Source organism: Protopterus annectens, chromosome 8.part0, assembly GCF_019279795.1.
Source record: "Protopterus annectens isolate FY-2018-M chromosome 8.part0, PAN1.0, whole genome shotgun sequence".
Classification (NCBI taxonomy): domain Eukaryota; kingdom Metazoa; phylum Chordata; order Ceratodontiformes; family Protopteridae; genus Protopterus; species Protopterus annectens.
The window spans coordinates 732,135,216-732,157,213 of NC_056741.1; the positions used below are offsets into that span (position 1 = coordinate 732,135,216).

Below are 21,998 nucleotides of genomic sequence, written 5' to 3' on the forward strand. Positions count from 1 at the left end.
ATTTGCAGCAGCTGAAAAGACCACAGAAGTACCTCACAAAGAGGATTACTGGCCTCAAACAGGATGCCCTACACTGACCATCTCAAAAAACACCAGCTTTACTCTGTAGCATATCACCTATTCCAAGGAGATCTGTGCCTACAATATAAAGCTATGTTAAACCCAGAGCTGCTGGACATGCTACACCTAAAGAAATCCCAATCCCTCTGAGCTACACACTCTAGGGACCTAAACCTTGTCACCACAATAAACAAGACATGCTGGAGGGATAGATTCCTGTCCCAGACACTTCCTATACTCTGGAACAAGCTACCCATCTATGTCAAGCAAAGTTCCTCATTAGCACTCTTCAAGAAAAAACTTGATGAGTGGATAGGAAATAGGAAATATACCCTGGGGATCACTTCTGTGGCACTGCTCAACAGGGACACAGGAAATTAATTTTATTGGGTGGCGTAAGCCAGGGGACCTTGTTGGCTAGGCTTACTTAGGCCCTTGGGCAGATAGCCTAGTACCGACATATGAACCAAAACTGGTCACAACAGAGTTATTAATCTATGGTGAGGCAGTTTTTTTATCTACTGAAGGATTAAAGCCTGCTTGGAAATGTTCTCTTTTTTTGTGGTTGAAAGAAGAATTTGTAAGCTGTTCCAAGGTGAAACCGAAAATGACGACTGAAAACCAGGTAAGGTTGAAAGCAGTGGTTGGTGAAAAATGTAACTGTTAAAAAAGTTTTTTTTCCACCAAGAAAAACAGTGAAAATTACTTGAAACACTTAACCCAGCCCACAATTGGAATGCGAAGACAGAACACAAAAATAACTGTCTACAAAAAGAGCTCTACGGCGAATGGTTCTCGCATTAAAGAGGGCACAGAACCGGCAACAGGGAACGTCAAGGTCTGGGCCTAAACAAGTGACGCAGTAAGAATGGAAGTCTCTGTGTGGGATCTGCTTCCACAGGCAAGACAATTAGGTTTTTCGGACATCGGTTAGTGCAAGAAAAAAGGATCCCTAACGGGGTACTTAGCTTTAGACGTTTTCAGCTGAAATTCAACTTCAGGTAGTGACCGACCGGCACTTGTGCGAACTGCTTCTGCTAAGGGCTCCATGGCAAGAATGACTGAAGTAATGAGGTCGGCTGCTTTGCTTTATAGCACTGACAACCTGACGTCAGACTACAGGTGACGGCAGCCGACGCAAAAAAAACATTGATTCTGGTTTTCGGGCCGGCCGAGTGCTACCACAGCAGGGATAACCCACAGGTGATGAATGCAACAGTGAAACACGAAGAACATCACAAGATTCATTTACAAAACGCTTCACAGTAAAAAGTGACTTGACAGTCAATAAAAATACTTTTCTCTAGCTTAAATTATTTCACTGAAAAAGTTAAGTTTCTGTACAAAAGTAAAGCATGAAAGGTTCTCTTTCCCCAAGGGGAATTTACCTGGCCAGCAACAGAAAAAACGTTAGCTGAACATCAATCTTCAAAAGCCCACAACAGGCTCTGCTTGAACTGGTAATGGTTTTGGACATGTGGACGGTAACCTTAAGCTTCAGAAACTGCCCAGCTGTTATATCCTTGGCAGAATATAACCCATATAGCTAAGGCTACTGTAGCAGTGATCAAATGATCATCATTAGTTACATTTGATTACCATTAGTTACATTTACTCACAATTCCATACACGATCAGGAATGGTGGTAATTTAATGCCCAATCCATCAAAGGCTGTCAAGTTGCACCCAATTCCTAGAATGACGATGTGATGTTGTGAGGTACTGCCAGCTGTACCAGGAGAAGTGAGACAGTGCATGTGTGACATATGCCTGCATGGATGGCCGAAGTTTTGAAAATAATCTTATGTCATTTGACTGTCTCATTAATTTGTTCAGATGCCTGTATTAAAAATGTACTTGTAAAGGTTGCTTATGTTAAAAATTCTGCAATAGAATCGTAACAGAGTTCTGAATGCGAACTGTGCCAGAGTCAGGTAACTAGATGTGATGCAATTCAATAATCAGCTGAAGGACGGAACTCTGGCAGTAGCAGTTTGTTGCATGATTTTGTTTTTCTTTACAATTTGATATAAATGATCTATGTCAGTTATCATAGTTCAATTGTTAGTTTTACAGTTCATTCAGTGTGTAGTATCTCATCTTGCCTTGTAGAAGTGAGGGGCAGTTTTCTCTTTAGTTCAGTTAGGAAAGGTACAGTGAGATTAGTTTAGTATTATTTCTTTTTCTGCATTTATGAGATTCTAATCCAGCTGAGTTATTTTTATACTTCCTGTGACTAAAAACTCTGATGTTTATTGTAACTAAATATAAAGTATTCTCCTGTTTTCTACTTTATTATCCATGATTAAGTATTTTATACCATTTCATTGTGGCTGGTCTTTTAGAGAATACTTTTAACATCTTCAGAGTAATTGTGCTTATTTTAGTGACACTGTGGCCACTCCGAAAAGCCTTACTGCTTCAGTCACACTCTACCATTTATATCATTATTAATTTGACACAGTATAATTGGTTACCCTTGGTAAAAGCCTTACAGTATTTGGGTGATGGCAGCAATCTACCTTGTAGTCTGGAGTTAGAGAGGATACAGTTGGGGAATCTGTGTCAGCCTTTCCCAGGTGTGTGTGTGTGTGTGTGTGTGTGTGTGTGTGTGTGTGTGTGTGTGTGTGTGTGTGTGTGAAAAAATATTCAAGTGTGTATGTCACATACTTGGAACTGGGACAGTGGTCAAAAATTAGTCTTGTTTGGGATCTGGAGAGAGAGAGAGAGTCCAGTCCCACTGGACAGTGTTCCCTGTGTGCTTTGAAGAGAAGTTGTGTTTGATGCAGAGAGCCGCATTTGAAATATTTAGTAAATTATTCCTGTTTTTAGTGACTGCCTCTCACCGTGTCAGTGGTGAGGATGGAGGCTCCTTGATTACTGGCCCAGGGTAAAAGAGGGGCCGTCACAGACCCCATAAACAGCTGCTGCCTTTCAGAAGGTTTACTAGTCACTGTAAAGGCCTTGCAATCCCCGTATGATGCACAACATACTGATGGTACAAGAACAAAGAAAATACCTCATCCCTACTAAGCCATCTGTCACTAGATTCCATGCAAGAAAGAGATAATTAACGGTTACCACTGAAAAAACCTTCACAGCAACTAGTAAAATCCTTAGCTTTATTGTACCACACACCGGTTGAGCGCTTTCTTCCCTACTGAAGGGACTTCATCAGAATAGTTTCAGTTTTACAACCCAGCCCTTTTATGTAAAGAAGCACCCAATTAACCAATTAATTATACTAAATACTTACATAAAAAACTACAGAGACATAAAAGCAAGATGCATATAACAATTATGTGTATACAACAGTTCAAAACACTACATGGCAATTACATATCAGATAAATTAATGTTCACTGTAAAAACTTTAAAAATATTCACTCAAATGTCTAAAACTAATTATGTTACCCTAAAATATTTTTTTAACTTCAAAAGACATGCAATATTCACATTTTCATTAATACCAGGTGTCTGGGTGGCATTCAACCTTAACTCACATATATCTAAATGTACATCGAGTATTCTACCCTGACGGTCCTTAACCAACTGTTGCAGTACAGAAAAATTAAAAATGTGGTCCTTATTCTCAGATATATGCCTACTCAAGGCGTTAGTCATTTTTTTGTTTCTTATATCCAATAAATGTTCCTTAAACCTGTCCTTAAATTGTCTACACATTTTGCCCACATAAAAAGCAGGGCATGACTGGCATCTAGCCACATATACCACATTCTTACTGCAACAGTTAAAGTGCCCTGCAATGTGTACATACAGTCCATTTAGCCTCAAATACTCTGGGGTCTCTCCTATGTTCATACAATTCCCCATTCCACATTTAAATTCCCCCATTTTCTGCTAGAAATAACCACTCCTTCATTTCCTTTTGATTCTAACATTTTTTGAATAATCTGTCCCTCCTAAAGACAATCACAGGAGCAGATCCTACTTTTTGCGCAATACATTGATCATATGACAAAATTTCCCAATTACGCCTGAATACCTCTGGCATCTATCGTACACCTACTTTTTCCAATTTATATTTGAATTTTGATAGTTGGCATCCTTATGTACAAAAAAAGTCCATAATCAAGGGTCAGCTCGTGAGGGCTGCTAGAATGGTGAGTGAAGATGCCACATTTAGGGAAGAAGTGAAGTTTATATCAGAAATGTTTTTGAAGAGGGGATATCCTAGTGGTTTAGTGGCAGTGGTGGCCAAAGAAGTGATTAAAAAGAGAGCGGATGGCATTTACCAACCCATTTTGGGCAGGCCTGATCGGAATAATGGTAGAGGTCAGGTAGCCTATCAAGTCAGAAAGGAGGAGCCTGACAGAAAGCTTAGTTTTATTACCACTTTCAATTTGGATGCAGATGGAATTGTTGGAATTGTCGAAATACTCAGGCGTAATTGGGAAATTTTGTCTGCATGTATGATTTGGCAAAATTGTACGCCAGATGCCCTTCCTGACGCAACCCTCCCCATTTATCTGGGCTATAAACAGTAAGAATTTAAAAAGGCTATTATGTAAAGAACATATGATAGATAGAACTGAGGGATTCAATATAAGAAAAGTGGGTACTTATTGTTGCACAAGATGCAATATGTGTAGATATATAGCAGTTGAACAACGTTTTGTTCACCCTACCATGACATTTGAATTTAATCCTACGTTTTATGCCACCTGTAATAGTAAGAACCTAATTTATCTAGCTACATGTACGAAATGCACAGGGTTCTATGTGGGCATGACAACGCGAAGGTTAAAGGATAGAATATATAATCATGTATGTGATATAAGGAAGATGAATTCTCAAAATGCTTTAGCCAGACATGTTAGTTTACATGCTGGCCATATTTTTAGGTACAGAGTGCTACAGATGGTATTGCAAAACAAACAGGGGGGTAGTAACCTGAACCACTTGGAGTCTATTGAGCTTGAATGGATCTTCAGGATGAGAGCACATGTAGAACCAGGACTCAATCAGTCCATCAGCATTAAACCAATTCTTGAGGCACGTATTTAGATAAGTACACCCTAAGATTTGAGATATATATATATATATGTATTTCTATGCTTGCTTGTGTTATATATATGATTATCAGTATCTTGCTTCACCAGGTAGAATTTATGAATGATATAAGAAAGAATGAATTACAAGGGTTGGATATGTTAAAAAGCCTACACAAAAAATTTTTAGGCTTTGATTTAGGAACATTCAGGAATATTATCTTTTATTCTGTAAGTAGTCTTTCTGGACATGAGTTAGTTTTATCACATATTTTTCTCTTCTTAATGACATTATAGTGTGGTAGGTTATAATGTCGGGTGTTACAATAAATGTGGAATGGGGAATTGTTGTATGAATATAGGAGAGACCTCAGAGTATTTGAGGCTAAATGGACTGCATATACACACTGCAGGGCACTTTAACTGTTGCAGTAAGAATGTGGTATATGTGGCTAGATGCCAGTCATGCCCTGCTTTTTATGTGAACAAAACCTGTGATGATTTAAGGACAGGTTTAAAGAACATTTATTGGATATAAGAAAAAAACAAAATGACTACTGCCTTGAGTAGGCATATATCTGAGAATAAGGACCACATTTTTAAGTTTTCTGTACTGCAACAGCTGGTTAAGGACCCTCAGGGTAGAATACTCGATGTACATTTAGATATATGTGAGTTAAGGTGGCATTTGAGGTTGAATGTCACCCAGACACCTGGTATTAATGAAAATGTGAATATTGCACATCTTTTGAAGTTAAAAAATATTTTAGGGTAACAATTAGTTTTAGACATTTGAGTGAATATTTTTAAAGTTTTTATAGTGAACGTTAATTTATCTGATATATAATTGCCATGTAATGTTTTAAACTGTTGTATACACAGTTGTTATATGCATCCTGTTTTTATGTCTCTGTAGTTTTTTTTATTTAAGTTGTGTTGTGTCTTTCAGCTTTTCCCGGTTAGGGGTCGCCACAGCGGAACTCCGGTCCACTAATGATTGGCAGTAGATTTTTACGTGCCGAGTTGCCAGCCCTGACGAACAACCTTCAACGAAGGCACACCCATTCATGCATGTCTCCACACAAGACGCTCTAGCTGAGAATCAAACAGGACAATGCTACCACAGCACCACCAGTATAATTAATTGGTTAATTGGGTGCTTCTTTACATAAAAGGGTTGGGTTGTAAAACTGAAACTGTTCTGATGAAGTCCCTTCAGTAGGGAAGAAAGTGCTCAACCGATGTGTGGTACAATAAAGCTTTTTGGATTTTACCAGTTGCTGTGAAGGTTTTTTCAGTGGTTCCAGTTGTGGTTTGGAGTTGGAGGTATAATTAATGGTTAGCTTCAACAATGAACAAAGTCATATTTGGAAAGGTATGCTGATGGAACATGTGAGAAGATGCACAGCTGAGCTAGAAGCATCAACACAAAATACAGAAGAGAAAAATGCAGGAATAAAACAAAATGTAATCCACAAGGTAGCAAAACAAATGCAAAAAAAAAAAATTTAAAATAACAAGAACCTCAGAGAAACTGCAGATTACTCATATCAAGACCCCCCCCCCCCCAATCCTGGGGAAACTGCAGATTTCTGGCATGTAACACCACTCATACTTTCTTCCACTGTAGTCAGTATTGTGTTATCTGCCAGCAGATATGTATGGTACATTTGTGAAATAAACACCTACCTAGATGACCCTTTTCCATTAAAGGCTCCACATTGTAAATTCGCACTCCCGTTTCCATTGCACAGCAAAAACAGCCTATAACGGAAAGAACAGATAATAAAGTAAGCAAGTATGCTGTTTTTTTAATTGCTTTACTATAAGCACAGGCAGGGACTCCTGCATAAAGGACAAATGCAAATTTGCTGAAGTCATAAAATACCATCTTAATCTCTACAAGCCAAAAAGCTTCCCCCATCTGAAAATGCCTACCACAGAGAAAAAGGGTGCACATTTTCTGTTAGCTCATGCATAAAAAGGCTAATTATTTATTTTATATTGGTTAACCTGGTAGGAGGGTCACTTTCAGCTGCAACCTGGGCCACAAGGCAAAGACACTGTATGTGACAGTAAATGATTTCATTTATCACTGAGCATTTCAGGTGCTTGACAACAGTAGACATCTGTAATCAGTACAGCTGGACATACGTTAATACTTTAAAGACAGAAACATAGAACTTTTTCCCAAATGAATAGCAGTACAAGAATTCTTTGATGCATTAAGTATACACATGTTGTATATAATTAACGTAGCAGGTAAAAATAACTAAAAATGCAAGGAAAAGTGAAGGTTAAAATCATAGAGAACACACCTATATAGTACATTAGTCATCAGTACAGTTGGAAGAGCAGCTGTTGTATAGTTCTCATAGAAGTATATCTGTTCATGTAGCACAATGCTCACACTAAACTAAATAGGCACTCAATAGAATTTTAATGTCTTTAACTAGTATGCCAAAATGTTTGGCACATACACAGGCACAACACTTACATTAATGTAACAAACACAGAGTCAATATGCAACACTGAAGAATCGGCAAGATTATTCATATCAGGGAATAGGACGCCCAGTATATTAGCTTGCAGTTTTGATGTAATCAAGCCTTGTCTTATTTGTCAAATGGCCTTAAGCTTTCAATAATCTCATATTATTAAAAAAGAGAGAGTTCTTTGCTCATTTGGTACTTTCTTCTACTAGGCAGGGGATATTATACAGAAGGATATTTCTGCACAGACAAATGTAAATTAGGGTCTTACCAGCTGTGGGGCATCATATGACTTCTTAGGTCATAGCTTGTGTTATGAACCAAGAAGATTATCTTAAAAGGGGGACACTATTGCCCACTTAGTGACCTAAAGGTTTATGTATTGAATAGAAAGGTAGCTCTGGCTTTAATTGTTAACCAGATGATTTTGTTTAAAGTTAAAACAGTGAGGTTTAATGAGCTCAGATAAATGACTAAACCGGAGAACTTTGTTTTCAGTGGTTTCTAGTAAATTAGTCTTGTGTGGAGAGAGAAGGGCAATGAGAGACAATGCATAGCAGGCATTTACTGCAATACCCTTTCTTGTTTTAATGCCAAGGTATTTTCTATAAAAGTGACATACGACATGGAATTACCAGAAAAGTCCTTAAGAGCAAGTGGGGTGATACAAGTTTATTTTGATAGCACCAGAAAACAAGACAGTAGATTTTTGAGGCTTAATATCCAGCTTTATTTGACAAGCCACTTCCAAATACTGACATAATCTTACAATTAGTTGTTAAATGATATATTGCTTTTGTTTTTTTGTTGTTATAAAAAAGTACAGTTTTGTACCTACCATAAATGTAGATGTCCGATAGATATGCAACTGCAGTCATAACATATGGGTTGTCCTGCCTCAGGCAGCCCTCAGTCGGCCGAATTCCAAAGTCTGGGTCCGGCGTCGGCTGGTGTCGCCTCCTCTCCGACGTCACAACGGCTGGAGTATAAAGGCATCAGCCGACGCCATCTTCTTCAGTGTTTCTTGCCCCAGATGCCAGGTGCCCTCCTAGGAAGGCTAAATTTGGTAAATGGATAAAAATAAGCCCAAACATGCACAACAGTAATAAACAGATACACCATAGGAAATACCCCCAGCTAATGGGATAAGGGGTAGGGACCCAAAAAAGAAGGATACAGAGGGGTAGGAGGGTGGGAAAATCCGACTGCAGTTGCATATCTATCGGACATCTACATTTATGGTAGGTACAAAACTGTACTATGTCCTTCAAGAATGCAACTGCAGTCATAACATATGGGTTGAATACCATAGCCAAGCTGGGGGTGGATGGATCTATGATAAGGATGGTGTAGCTAAAATCCCCTGCAGGACTGCCGAAGCAAAGCCTGCTCGGGATCTGGAGTATAAAGGCAGGTTGTAGTGCTTGGTAAATGTATGCACGGAGCTCCATGTAGCAGCCTCTAAAATGTCCTTTGTTGCCACTCCTCTTAGGAAAGCTGTGGAAGTGGCTAAAGCTCTGGTGGAATGTGGCCTAATATTGGCTGGCACAACTTTTCCATGGAATGAATAGCAGAATCTGATGCAATGTCCAATCCATTTTGAAATTGTTTGTTTGGAGATTGCTTTTCCTTGAACTCCAGCAGCATAGGCTACAAACAGTTGGTCAGACTTTCTGGTGGCCTTAGTTCTGTCCAAGTAGTAACGTAGTTGTCTGTGTATGTCCAAAGTATGCAGTAGTTTTTCCCCCCTATTTTGAGGATTGGGGAAGAATGTAGGCAGGTGAATAGCTTGATTTAGAGACACCCTGGAAATAACTTTTGGCATGAATGTAGGATTTGTTCTTAGAGAAACTCTGTCTTGATGAAAAATGAGGAAGGGAGGCACTGCCATGAGTGCCTGAATCTCCGAAACTCTTCTTGCAGATGTGACTGCCAATAAGAAGACCGTCTTCCATGAAAGAAATTGCATTTCTGAAGTTGCTGCTGGTTCAAATGGAGGAAGAGTTAATTTTTCCAACACATAATTGAGGTCCCATGCAGGTACTGGCTGTTTTCTGGGAGGTTTGATATTCTTTATCCCTCTTAGAAACTGTCTTAGCAGAGGATGTGAAAACACTGGAGGGTCACAGTTGTATTTTGCTGAGATTGCTGAGGCATGAATCTTTATTGAACAGTATGAGAGTCCAGTATGAAATAGTTCTGCCAAGTATTCTAATATCTGAGGTATACTCGGTAATGCTGTGTCCTGACCCCTGTTGGCATTCCAGATGCTGAATCTCTTCCACTTGGCTGAATAGGTTTTTCTGGTGGAAGGTCTGCGTGCTTCCAGCAAGATCTCTTGAACTGATTTGGAAAGAGGGTTATGTGGAGAAATCATGGTAGCCTCCAGGCTGTCAGATGTAATGTTTTTAGGTCTTGATGTACAGTCCTGAAATTGTGTTGTGTTAAGAGCAGGGGCCATAGGGTCAGAGGCCATGGTTTGGTCAGAGTTATGGTCAATAGCAATGGGTACCAGTGTTGCCTTGGCCAGTCCGGAGCTATCAAAATGCCTGTTGGTTGTTCTGCTTTGATCTTCAGTATCACCTTGGTCAGCAGAGGCAGAGGAGGGAATGCATACATTTTTAGAGAATTCCAGCTGAAGGAGAGAGCATCCGTTTTCCAGGCTAGAGGATGGTGAGTCCTTGTGCAGAACTTTTCCAGGTGATGATTTAAGTGGGAAGCAAAAAGATCTACGTCCGGTCTTCCCCATGTCTTCGTCAGTTGAGAAAAAATGTGAGGGTGCAGCATCCATTCGTGTGGATCCATAAAATTTCTGCTCAGCTGGTCCGCCAGTACATTGTCCTTGCCTGGTACAAACTGGGACTGTAAATGTATCTTCAGGCTCAAGAGATTTTTCCCCCGAGAAGCATTGTTAGTCTGCAGAGGGGATAAGAATGAGTGCCTCCCTGCTTGTTTATGTACCACATGACAGTGGTGTTGTCTGTCCTTATTAGCAAATGCCCTTGTTGTAGTGATTTTTCGAAAGTTTCGATTGCATGTATCACTGCCAACATCTCCTTTTGGTTTATGTGCAGATGCCTTTCCTTTGGCGTCCAAAGACCTTGAATGCATCTGCCCTCCATGTGCGCCCCCCATCCATGGTCTGAGGCGTCTGTTGTAATCATTTGGCCTGCTTGAGGTCTGTTGAAAGACATGCCTTTGTTTTGCTGACTGGCTTGAGCCCACCATAAGAATTCCTTTTGCAGACATGGAGTAAGTGGGATTATGTCCTCTAGGCTTTGGCTGTGTTGAGACCATAAGTTTTTTAAATACCATTGCAGCTTTCTCATATGAAGTCTTGCCAAAGGTATCAGAAGGATGCAAGATGCCATGAACCCCAGGGCCTGCAGGATTTTCCTTGCAGTCAGCTGGGGGAGTTTTGCTAGGCCTTTGAAGTACTCTGGTAAATGCTGCTGCTTTTCCTCTGTGAGGTAGGCCATTTGGTTTTCTGTGTCCAGTTTGGCTCCTAGGAAGATAATCTGTTGGGATGGCAGTAGATTTGACTTCTGAATGTTGACTGTGTATCCCAAGGCCTGCAGTAGATGCATGACATAGTCCAAATTTTCTTTTAAGGTTTGTTTGCTGTCTGCTTGTATGAGGCAGTCGTCCAGGTAGGGGTATATTTGAATCCCCTGCAGTCTGCAGTGTGCCACTACTGATGCCAGGCATTTTGTGAACACTCTGGGCGCAGTAGATAAGCCAAACGGCAATGCTGAGAATTGATAATGCTCTGTCCCTGCAAAGAAATCTGAGGTATCTTCTGCAGCTTTGTCTGATTGGGACATGCAGGTATGCCTCCTTGAGGTCCAGAGTGACCAGCCAAGACCCCTTGCCCAGCATGGGAAGGAGTTGCTGCAACGTCAGCATTTTGAACTTTGGCACCATGAGAAAAGTGTTTAGAGTTGACAAGTCCAGTATGGGTCTCCATTTGTTTTCTTTTCTTGGAACAAGGAACAGTCTTGAATAAAATCCCTGGCCTTGCTCCTGAGGAGGAACCTTTTCTATTGCTTTTATACTTAACAGCTTGGAAACTTGAGTGAGCGCCTCTGCCCTTTGATGAAGTGGCAGGTTTGGCATGCCTTGTCTTATTGGTAATGTGTGGAAGTGGAATCTGTAACCTTTGTCTATCAAATCCAGAATCCAGTTGTCCTTGGTTAAGATATGCCAGTTTTGAGAGAATAAGGATAATTTTCCGCCCAAAGGTGCTTCTCTTTGAACCTTTGTAGGCGGTACGAAAGTCAAGTCATTGTGATTGTCCTTGTGGTGCAGCTGAACTGTCTACGCCACTTCTTTGATTTGGAGGTTGCCATTGGCGGCCCCTGTAAGATCCTCGGTATTGCCCTCTACCTCGGGCACGTCTGCTTTTTCTCCTTTGAAACTTGTCAGAGCCGGGGAAGGACCAATTCTTTGAAGGCCAGTTTCTGCTGAATCTGGGAGGCTGAACCTGAAGGAAATCCTTGACTGTCTGTACTGACTTTGCTTTTTCCTCTATGGATTTCAGTACATCTTGTGCATTAGCACCAAACAGCTTCTGTTTTTTCCAGAGGTGCATCAAGTAACTTTACTTTAACATGGTCAGGCAAAGACTGATCCTTTAACCAAGCATGTCTACGTATCACAGCCCCAGTCATAGCTGCCCTACGTGAAGCTTCCAGTGCATCATAACCACACTGAAGAAAATGGTTATTAACCTGCTGAGCGTTATGTATATGATCTTGCAATGCCTTTTTATCAATAGGCTCAGGAGAGGCTAACATTTTATGTAAATCATCCAGGAGAAAATCTTGGTACTGAAACATGTGAAAAAGGCAGTTAAGTGACCTCATGGCTAGGGTAGTAGAGGTATATACTTTTTTACCCCATCTCTCCAGGGACCTTGCTTCTCTGTCCGCTGGCAGAGGGTTTTTGGCAGAGGAGGTAGCCACTCCTTTGGGGCCCTGTGAAATAGTTTCTAGATCCACAGAGTGGGCCTTAAAAAGGTGCTTGTGAGTGTCAGGGACCCTATAATATCTGTCCGGCTTGACAGGAGCAGGAGGAAGAGAATCAGGGTTAGCACTGGAGTCAGAGAGAACATCATCCAAAACATCCATAACAGGTGGAATAGCCAAAGGTCTGTGCTGGGGAAGCTTGAGGAAGGTACGAAGCCTTTTCCTGGAGTCAGGGAATTCCTGACCCTGCCATTGAAAATGTTCCCTCATGGAATGCAGGACTTCACCAAAAGAGAAATCCTCTGGAGGGGAGGCAGAGGGAATTGATTCCTCAGCATCAGAGTCCTCGTAGGCCTGGAAGGATTCTTCTTGGGTATCAGAATGCTCAGAATCCCCAGAGGCTTCATCCGAAGAGAGGTAGTCCGCCTGCTCAGTTCTAGGCCTTTTCTCTGCAGGTGGCTGAGAACCCCCGTCCGGATGAGGCGGAGTCCCCCTGATAAGGGAAATAAGATCTGCAGCCAGAGACAAGATCTGCTTATCAGATTAAGGGGCCTGGGCAGCAGGTTTAGGATGGGCCTTGGCCTGGCTGGCGGCCTTAGCACGTGCAAAGGCCTTGATGGACATGGATACAGGAGGCCTAGCAGCCCCACGTGCAGGCGTAACCTTGTCCACAGAAATGGTGTCGGGTAGATCCAGAACTTCGGTTTCCGGAGGAAAATCAACAACCGGCACCGGAGAGATCTCGGAGGACGAAGGTCGTGTTAACGCTGTGTCGTCGGCCTGGAGCGGTGGATTTACCACTTCCAAAGGGACCGGAGCACTAGCAGAGGGTTTAGGAGTAGCATCGGTAGTGGACGCGGGCCGAGGGTGTCGGTCCCGGTCCTTGCGTTTTTTAGCAGATTGGGTTGTCGGTTGATCCGACAGCATGATATACATACGCAAAAGATTCACCGAAAAAGTCCTCGGCGAATTCTGCCCGGTGCCTGAGAGTGCGCTTATTAAAGCAAGCACAGGCAGCACAGGCCGAGACGTTGTGGTCTGGGCCCATGCAAGGAAGGCAGAGAGAATGGAAGTCCTTATGAGGTATTTGTTTACCACAAGACAAACAATTATTAACTTTCTCAATTTGTTCCGACATCGGCTGAGGCAAGAATAAATGTTCCCCAACGGGGTACTTAGTTTTTAGATGACTTCGGTACTGAAAACACAGGAGCTGACCGACCGGCACTTGCGAACTGCTTCTGCTTCGGGCACCGCGCGGCAAGAAAGACTGAAGAAGATGGCATCGGCCGATGCCTTTATACTCCAGCCGTTGTGACGTCAGAGAGGAGGCGACACCAGCCGACGCCAGACCCAGACTTTGGAATTCGGCCGACCGAGGGCTGCCTGAGACAGGACAACCCATATGTTATGACTGCAGTTGCATTCTTGAAGGACATCATCACATTCTAGCTGATCCACCTGAGAACACTTTTAACATACATACATTTAACATATATACATACATACATATACATCAGATCAGCGAGACAATATGATCGAATTTCTGAAAACTCTAACATTAAAAACAAACAAAAACAAAAATATATACACAAAAATCTATCTTCTCAAAGTATCATAGGAGGTTGCTAGGTTAATGGCCCTAGAGTCCTTACAAGCCTAGCCAAGTACAAGCCCTGTCCCAAGAATGTCAAAGTATTAAGCGGAACTAAGTCAACAACTAGTGCCCCTGTCCAAGTGCAACACTGGTGAAACTCCCTGGGTGAATTTGGAATTTCCAATCCAATCATCCAAATTATGCTTGAATAAGGTTAGCTAGGGGCTCTGCTTCACCTGAACTAGAAGTTTGTTCCACAGGAGAGGTAACCTCTGTGAAACATATCTGTCTCTCCAGCAAGTCCTGCTGAGGTCACATACTAGGTTGAATTCCCTAGAGCAGTCATCTTATACCATATGATTTATGAATGTGTAGCATTTCCATTAGAGCAGGATCTGAGATTGCTTTATATTTAAGGCATATACGTAGTCTGTAAAACACAGAGTATAGTGACAGTGATTTCAGTTTGTCAACATATGACGTATGCTGAAGACCCTGAATTTTCTTTGTAAGAAACCTTTGAGGTCTTCCCAGTTGCTGTAGGTGCCTGGTAAGGTACACAGCAAAGGCAGCACTGTACTCTTATTATTGGCCTGATGAGTGAGAAGTACATGCGGGTTAGAACCTCTTTTGTTCTGGATGCAATGCCCTTACTTATGAGGTGGGTGATGTACAATGCCTTTCTTACCACTGTTGTGACATGGTGATCACAGTGAAGGTCGCAGTCAACCTGTGTGCCCAAATCTCTCACCACTGATTGTGTGCTTAGGGTAGTGCTATTAACGTGGTAATCTGCAGGGATATCGCCCTTTCTGAAGGAGATGATAATGCATTTTTTTGCACTGAGTATTAGCCCATGACTTTGGCACCAGTTATTTGTCCCTGTGAGCCCCTCTTGTAAGATGTTGACATAATTTGGGGACTCAATGATTGCACCCAGTTTGCAATCATCAGCACACTTTGTCAGCCATAGGATTTTTCATCCGAGAAGCAAATTACAAACAATAGGGTCCAGCACAGATCCCTGTGGAACACCACTGGTTACGGGTCTGCTGATGAAGGTATAGTTACCTATTTTGACCATGTGTGTTCTCTCTGTGAGCCAGTTTGCAATCCACCTGACAATATATGGGTTGATCTCCAGCTGCATGAGTTTATCAATGATGCCCGAGTGGGGAATAGTGTCTAAGGCCTTGGCCAGCTCCAGGAAGGCCATATGTACAGATTTGCTTCACCCACAGCTTTGATGACTGTCTCAAAGTAGTCCACCATGTTCAAGAGGGAGGATTTCCCTTTAATGAAGCCAAACTGGGTCAGGTCAAGCATTTGGAGTTCTCCTATACCTCTGCTGATCAGGTCCATGGATTATTCTTTCCATAGCCTTGCAGATTAGGCTGGTTAGGCTTATGGGTCTGTAGTTCCCAGGGTCTGCGAAGGCACTTCCTTTATGTAACGGGATGACGGTTGCTGTTTTCCATTCAGCATGTGCAACATTAGTGCTTAGACTGCGGTTAAAAAGAGTACCCAGCGGTGCAGCTAGTTCCTGTTTTAATCTGTTTAGAACACAGCTTGAGATATCAGTTCCCATACAGGTTGTGTTTTTGGCTTTGCAAACAGTGTTTATGACCTGCTGCTTGGAAATACTAGGTGCAGGGCAGGTGGTAGGGATGCTATGGGGGATATGCGGTGGGGATGGGGGAGAAGTTTTCATTGAACCTGTCAGCTCGTAGGTTGGTTATTTCTGCAGTTTCAATATATGTGGTGCCATTAACAACCTGTTCTTTGCAGATCTGGGGTTTTCCTTTAAGGTTTCGGATATATTTAAAGAAGGCCTTATGGTTATCCTTAGCGAAGGAAGCTAATTTGGATTCATAGTTAGCTTTTGAATGCCTTAAGAAGTGTCTTATTTGGTTGTTTAACCTGAGGAGGGAATGCTTACAATTCAGAGACTGTTCCTTCCTGCTCTTAGACAGCCATTTCTTTCTCTTATTGTATAACCTGTTAATGGCAGATGTCCACCAGGCAAGCTTGTCCTTTCTTGAGGATCTTGTTTTCATCCTATCAGGTACAGCTGAGTCAATACATTTGTACAGATACTTATACAAGGCATTGGTGTCAATCCCAGTACAGGTGCCCATGTCATTGGTGAGCGCAGGGGCTATGAAGCTATTAACTCCATCACGTATCAGGTTGTAACTGGCTTTGGAGAAGTTTTTTAGTCTAGTTGCTGCTAATGGGGGTGGGGAGTCGCATGTTACTGTTACTTCTAATGAGACTGATTTATGATCAGACCTCACTAGGGAGGGCCGCACACATGGGGTGGTGCAACGACCACCCATGTTACTCAGCACCAGATCTAGAATGCTTGGGCCCTTTGTAGGGGTGTCAACCAACTGGTCCACTGCTGCAGTCATCACATGTGGGTAGAATCCCAAAGCTAAGGTTGGGTGGCTGGTCTATAAAGAGTTAGGATTGGCTATGAGGCCCTGCAGAACTGCAGTGGCAAATCCTGCTCTGGATTTAGAGTAAAGAGGCAAGTGGTAATGCTTGGTAAAGGTGTGCACTGAACTCCAAGTTGCAGCCTCCAAAATTTCCTTGGTAGGTACTCCTCTGAGAAAGGCTGTTGAAGTGGCTGTTGCCCTGGTGGAATGTAGACTAATGTTATTAGGGACCGACTTTCCATGCTGTGTGTAGCAGTAACAAATACAGTGTCCTATCCATTTTGAGATAGTCTGCTTTGAGATAGCCTTGCCCTGTGATCCTGCCCTGTGATCCTGCAGCATATGCTACAAACAGTTGCTCAGTTTTCCTGAAAGCTTTTGTTTTGTCCAAGTAGAAGCGTAGCTGCCTGTGTATGTCCAAAGAGTGCAGACGTTTCTCCCCTTTATTCTGGGGATTTGGATAAAAAGTTGGCAAATGGATGGTTTGGTTAAGAGCCACACTAGATGCCACCTTTGGCATAAAGATGAGGTTTGTCCTTAAAGAAACCCTGTCCTGATGAAAAATTATAAAGGGTTCCACTGCCATTAATGCCTGTAGCTCTGAGACTCTTCGTGCTGAAGTTACTGTCAGGAGCATAGCTGTTTTCCATGATAAAAATTTTAGATCGACTGTATTGGCTGGCTCAGAAGGTGGCAGGGTCAGTTTTTCCAAAACAAAATTGAGGTCCCAAGTTGGTGTAGGTGCTCTCCAGGGCGGTCTTATGTTTTTTGCCCCTCTGAGGTACTGCTTTAGCAAGGGATGAGAGAATAAAGGAGGATCCATGTTGTAATGTGCTGAAATGGTAGAGGCGTGGATCTTAATTGATGAGAAGGACAGGCCTTTGTCCAGCATCTCAGTTAAGTATTGTAAAATCTGAGGAATGTTTGGGACAAGAGGATCAAGGCTTTGAGCCTGGTTCCAGGTGCAGAATCTCTTCCATTTTTCTGAGTAAGCTTTCTTGGTGCTAGGCCTCCTGGCCTCCAAAATGACATCCATAACAGCTTTAGAGAGAGAGGTGTTGCCTGTTTGACTAATGAATCTGACTAATGAATCTGCCATGCAGCCAGGTTTAGGGTTTTGAGCTGACTGTGCAGGATCTGATTGTTTTGTTGAGTCAGAAGGTGTGGAATTTGAGGCAAAATCCATGGTGGGCCTTGAGTTAAGTTCTTTAAGATTGGGTACCAGTGCTGGCATGGCCAGTCTGGAGTAATCAGGATTATCTGTGTTTTTTCTTGTCTGGCTTTTAGGAGTACCTTTGAAAGGAGAGGCAGTGGTGGGAAGGCATAAACTTTTAGGTTTTTCCAGCTGAACGAGAGAGCATCCACTTTCCATGCTTGTGTGTGATAAGTCCTTATGCAGAATTTTTGTAGTTGGCAATTCAGTAGGGAGGCAAAAATATCTAGGTCTGAGCATCCCCATTTTTGCGTTACCATGCTGAAGATTTGTGGATTCAATTTCCATTCATGAGGGTCCATGATATTTCTGCTTAGATCGTCTGCCAGAGTACTTTTCTTTCCTGGCAGGAATTGTGCTTGCAAATGAACTTGATACGTTAGAGCTGTGTTCCACAAGGTCATGGCTTGCCTGCATAGGGGATAAGAATGAGTTCCCCCTTGCTTGTTTATGTATCACATTACTGTGGTGTTGTCTGTCTTTAATAATAATAGTCCTGGATGCAGAAGGTCCTTGAAAGCTGTTAGGGCATTTTGAACAGCCAACATCTCTTTTTGACTGATGTGAAGATGCATTTGGTCTGTGGTCCACTTGCCCTGAATGCATTTTCCTGCCATGTGTGCACCCCAGGCGTAATCCGAAGCATCTGTTGTTAGAGTTTGCCTGGCTGTGGGTTGGGTAAAAGGCTGACCCTTGTTTAGGTGACATGCCTGTGCCCACCATCGAAACTCCTGTTGTAGGCAGGGAATCATTGGTATTACTGCTTCTAAACTGTGCGAGTGTTGAGTCCAAACACTTTTTAGGTACCACTGTAATTTCTTCATATGCAGTCTGGCATATGGTATTAGTAGTATGCAGGATGCCATGAATCCCAGGGCCTGCAGAATTTTTCTTGCAGGGAGATGGGACTTGGTTGCCAGTAACTGAAAATATTGAGTTAGTTGAACTTGTTTGTCTGGCGTGAGATAAGCCATTTGGGCCATTGTATTTAAGCTGGCACCCAGGAATATACTCGATTGTGAGGGCACTAGTTTTTACTTCTTTTCATTTACTGTGTACCCTAGAGAAATTAGCAACCTTTTTTACAAATGCCAAATGCTTTAGAAGAATGTCCTTTGTCTCTGCTTGAATGAGGCAGTCGTCCAGGTATGGATATATTTGAATTCCTTTTTGTCTGCAAAATGCAATTACTGGTTCCAGGCACTTTGTAATGACCCTGGGTGCAGTAGATAAGCCAAAGGGCAGTGCAGATAATTGGTAGTGCATTGTACCAGCTTTGAATCTGAGGTATCTTCTGCAATTTTGTCTGATAGGGACATGCAGGTATGTCTCTTTGAGGTCCAGAGCAACAAGCCAAGCCTTCTTGCCCAACATGGATAGAAGCTGCTGTAATGTCAACATTCTGAATTTCGGAATATCTAGGTAAGTATTTAGAATTGAAAGGTCTAGTATGGGCCTCCAGGTCTTGACCTTTCTGGGGACCTGGAAGAGTCTTGAGTAAAATCCTTGACCTTGTTCCTGTTGTGGTACTTTTTGAATAGCTCTCATTTCCATGAGGGCTGAGATTTGTTTTTGTTCCTCTGCCCATTGATTCTGTGGCAGGTCTGGCATTCCTTTTAGCCTTGGTAAAGTGTGAAAGTGGAACCTGTAACCTTGAGACACAATATTCAGAACCCATTTGTCTTGGGTGATTGTTTGCCAGTTTTGAGAAAAAGTGCTAGTTTTTCCCCTAAGGGGGCTGCCAAAAGGGAAGTGCTTGGCGTACGAAGGGGGAAGTCATTCGTACTGTTTCCTGAAAGGTTAAGACTTGCCCTCACCTCCTTTTGGGGTTGAGGTGCCCCACTGTCATTGTCTGTTAGAGCCTTGGGGTTGAGATCTGCCTCTCTGTGGCCTGTCTGACACTGGAAAGGACCAATTCTTTGTTGGCCAATTTCTGCTAAATCGAGGTGGCTATACCTGTAAGAAATCCTTGACTGTTTGCATAGATTTAGCTTTATCCTCCATTTTCTTTAACACCTCTTCTGCCGTAACACCAAAACAAGGCATCATGCTGTAAAGGAGCATCCAATAATTTTGCCTTAACATGATCAGGTAAACTCTGTTCTTTTAACCAAGCATGTCTTCGAATCACAGAACCTGTAACTGCGGCTCTACAAGAGGCCTCTAAAGAATCAAAACCACATTGCAGAGTATGTTTTCCCACCTGTTCAACTGCATGCAATGAATCCTGCATTTCTTTACACTCAGGAACTTCTGAGCTTGCAAGCATTTTCGGTTTTAAGTGAGCCATTAAATACTGTTGGTACTTAAGCATGTGAAACTGGCAATTTAAAGCCCTTACTGCTAAAGTTGCAGAAGTGTAAACTTTCTTCCCCCATCTATCCAAAGCTCTAGAATATCTCTGTCAGAGGGTATTGGATTTTTTTGCAATGGAAGCCTTAACCCCTTTTGGACCCTGGGAAATAGTTTCTGGATCAGCAGAAAGGTTTTTATAAAGAAACTTGTGAGAGTCAGGGATTCTATAATACCCATCTGGCTTGGCTGGTGCAGGGGGCAAAAAATCAGGAGATAAGCTAGATTCAGAGAACACATCATCCACAATATCTAGCACTGGCAGAATTGCCAGGGGCCTGTGCTGAGGCAATAAAAGGAAATCCCTGAGCCTTTTCTTGGATTCTGAATAATCCTGACTTTCCCAATGGAAATGCTCCCTCATGGTATGTAAAGTTTCCCCAAAAGAATAATCCTCAGGATGAGAGGCTGAAGGGATAGATTCTTCAGCATCAGAGTCCTCATAGGGGGGAAGAGAGCATCCCTGGTCTGAAGAGGAATCAGAGGAAATGGAAACCTGATCAGAGGAATCATAGTCTGTATCCTACCTACCCCTTTTCTCAGGAGGGGGATGGGAACCCCTGATTAGAGTAATGAGGTCTTCGGTCATTTTAAGCATCTGTTTCTTAGGCATGGAGGACTGTCCAGGAGAATGCTGTACTTGCTTCTTTGTCTTTAATAGTACTTTTGTCTTGGCTGTTGCTTTAACGGTAAGTTGTGAAGGTCTGAAAACACCCTCAGAAGCCGATGCCTGCTCAGTGACTCCGGACCCATCTGAGGGATTAGTTTCCGTAGGCCCAATACCTAGAGTATCCAGAGGCCGAGTTGTCTCCACGTGGGAGTCGGAGGCGGCCTGTGGCTCTGAAGTAGCGGGTGTCAGGGGCTGCGAAAGCACCTCACTGAGAACCGGTGACTGGCCTAGAAGAGGTTTCGTCGGTTTGGACCTCGGATGCCTGTCTTTAGCCTTGTATATGCGTTTTTTCGGAATTGCGGTCATCGGTTGATCCGACGGCATAGTATAATTGAACCGTCGGCCAAAGTAGTGCAAAGCAAAATCAAAATGTCGTTTTATAGTGCGTTTGTTAAATCTAGCACAAAACTGACAACTAGTGATGTCGTGATCAGGGCCTAGGCATGGAATACAGTAGAAGTGGAAGTCCTTATGAGGTATTTGCTTCCCACAAGAAATACAATTATTAACTTTTTTCTGACATCGGTCTGAGGCAAGGAAAAAAGTTTCCCCAACGGGATACTTAGCTTTATTGAAGACTTCGGATCTGAAATTCGACTTCGAAAATCTCAGGAGTCGGCCGACCGGCACTTGTGAACTGCTTCTGCTTCGGGCACCACGCGGCAAGAAAGACTGAAGAAAATGGCGTCGGAAGCATCTTATATACCCCTGACGCGCTGACGTCAGGGAAGGAGCGACAGCAACCGACACCGGACCAAGACTTTGGAACTCTGGCCGACTGCGAGACCGCCTGATGGCAGGATAACCCAAGTGTGATGACTGCAGCAGTGTAACACGATGAACATCAGTAAATTTCCTGATCCTCATTGTATCGCAATCTCCATTCAAAAACATTTGAGTTTTCAGAAATTCAATATCATGTCGCCAATATGAATTTTGAGTTTTTCAAAACCCAATCAACTGATAGGGAGATATATATATATATATATATATATATACACATACACACACACACACACACACACACACACACACACACACACACACACACACACACACACACACACACACACACACACACACACACACACACACACATTACCAGAATCAGCAAATCCAGCCTCACATGAATTTCTGAAATCAGCTTGTCTGTGTTTCTTTTGCAAATGTTTCCTCTTTAGCCTTATTTTTTACT

The 21,998-nt window shown here is 42.5% G+C and overlaps 1 protein-coding gene across 3 annotated transcripts in view; it reads right to left on the reverse strand.

Moving 5' to 3' along the window:
• The window catches only part of WDR45 (WD repeat domain 45), a 956,899-nt gene that overhangs the window by 886,159 nt on the left and 48,742 nt on the right, over nt 1-21,998 (reverse strand). For all 3 annotated transcript variants that reach the window (XM_044080189.1, XM_044080188.1, XM_044080187.1), the window contains exon 3: nt 6,761-6,835. In XM_044080189.1, the coding sequence (XP_043936124.1) occupies nt 6,761-6,835 (75 nt within the window). The remainder of the gene's footprint in view (nt 1-6,760; nt 6,836-21,998) is intronic.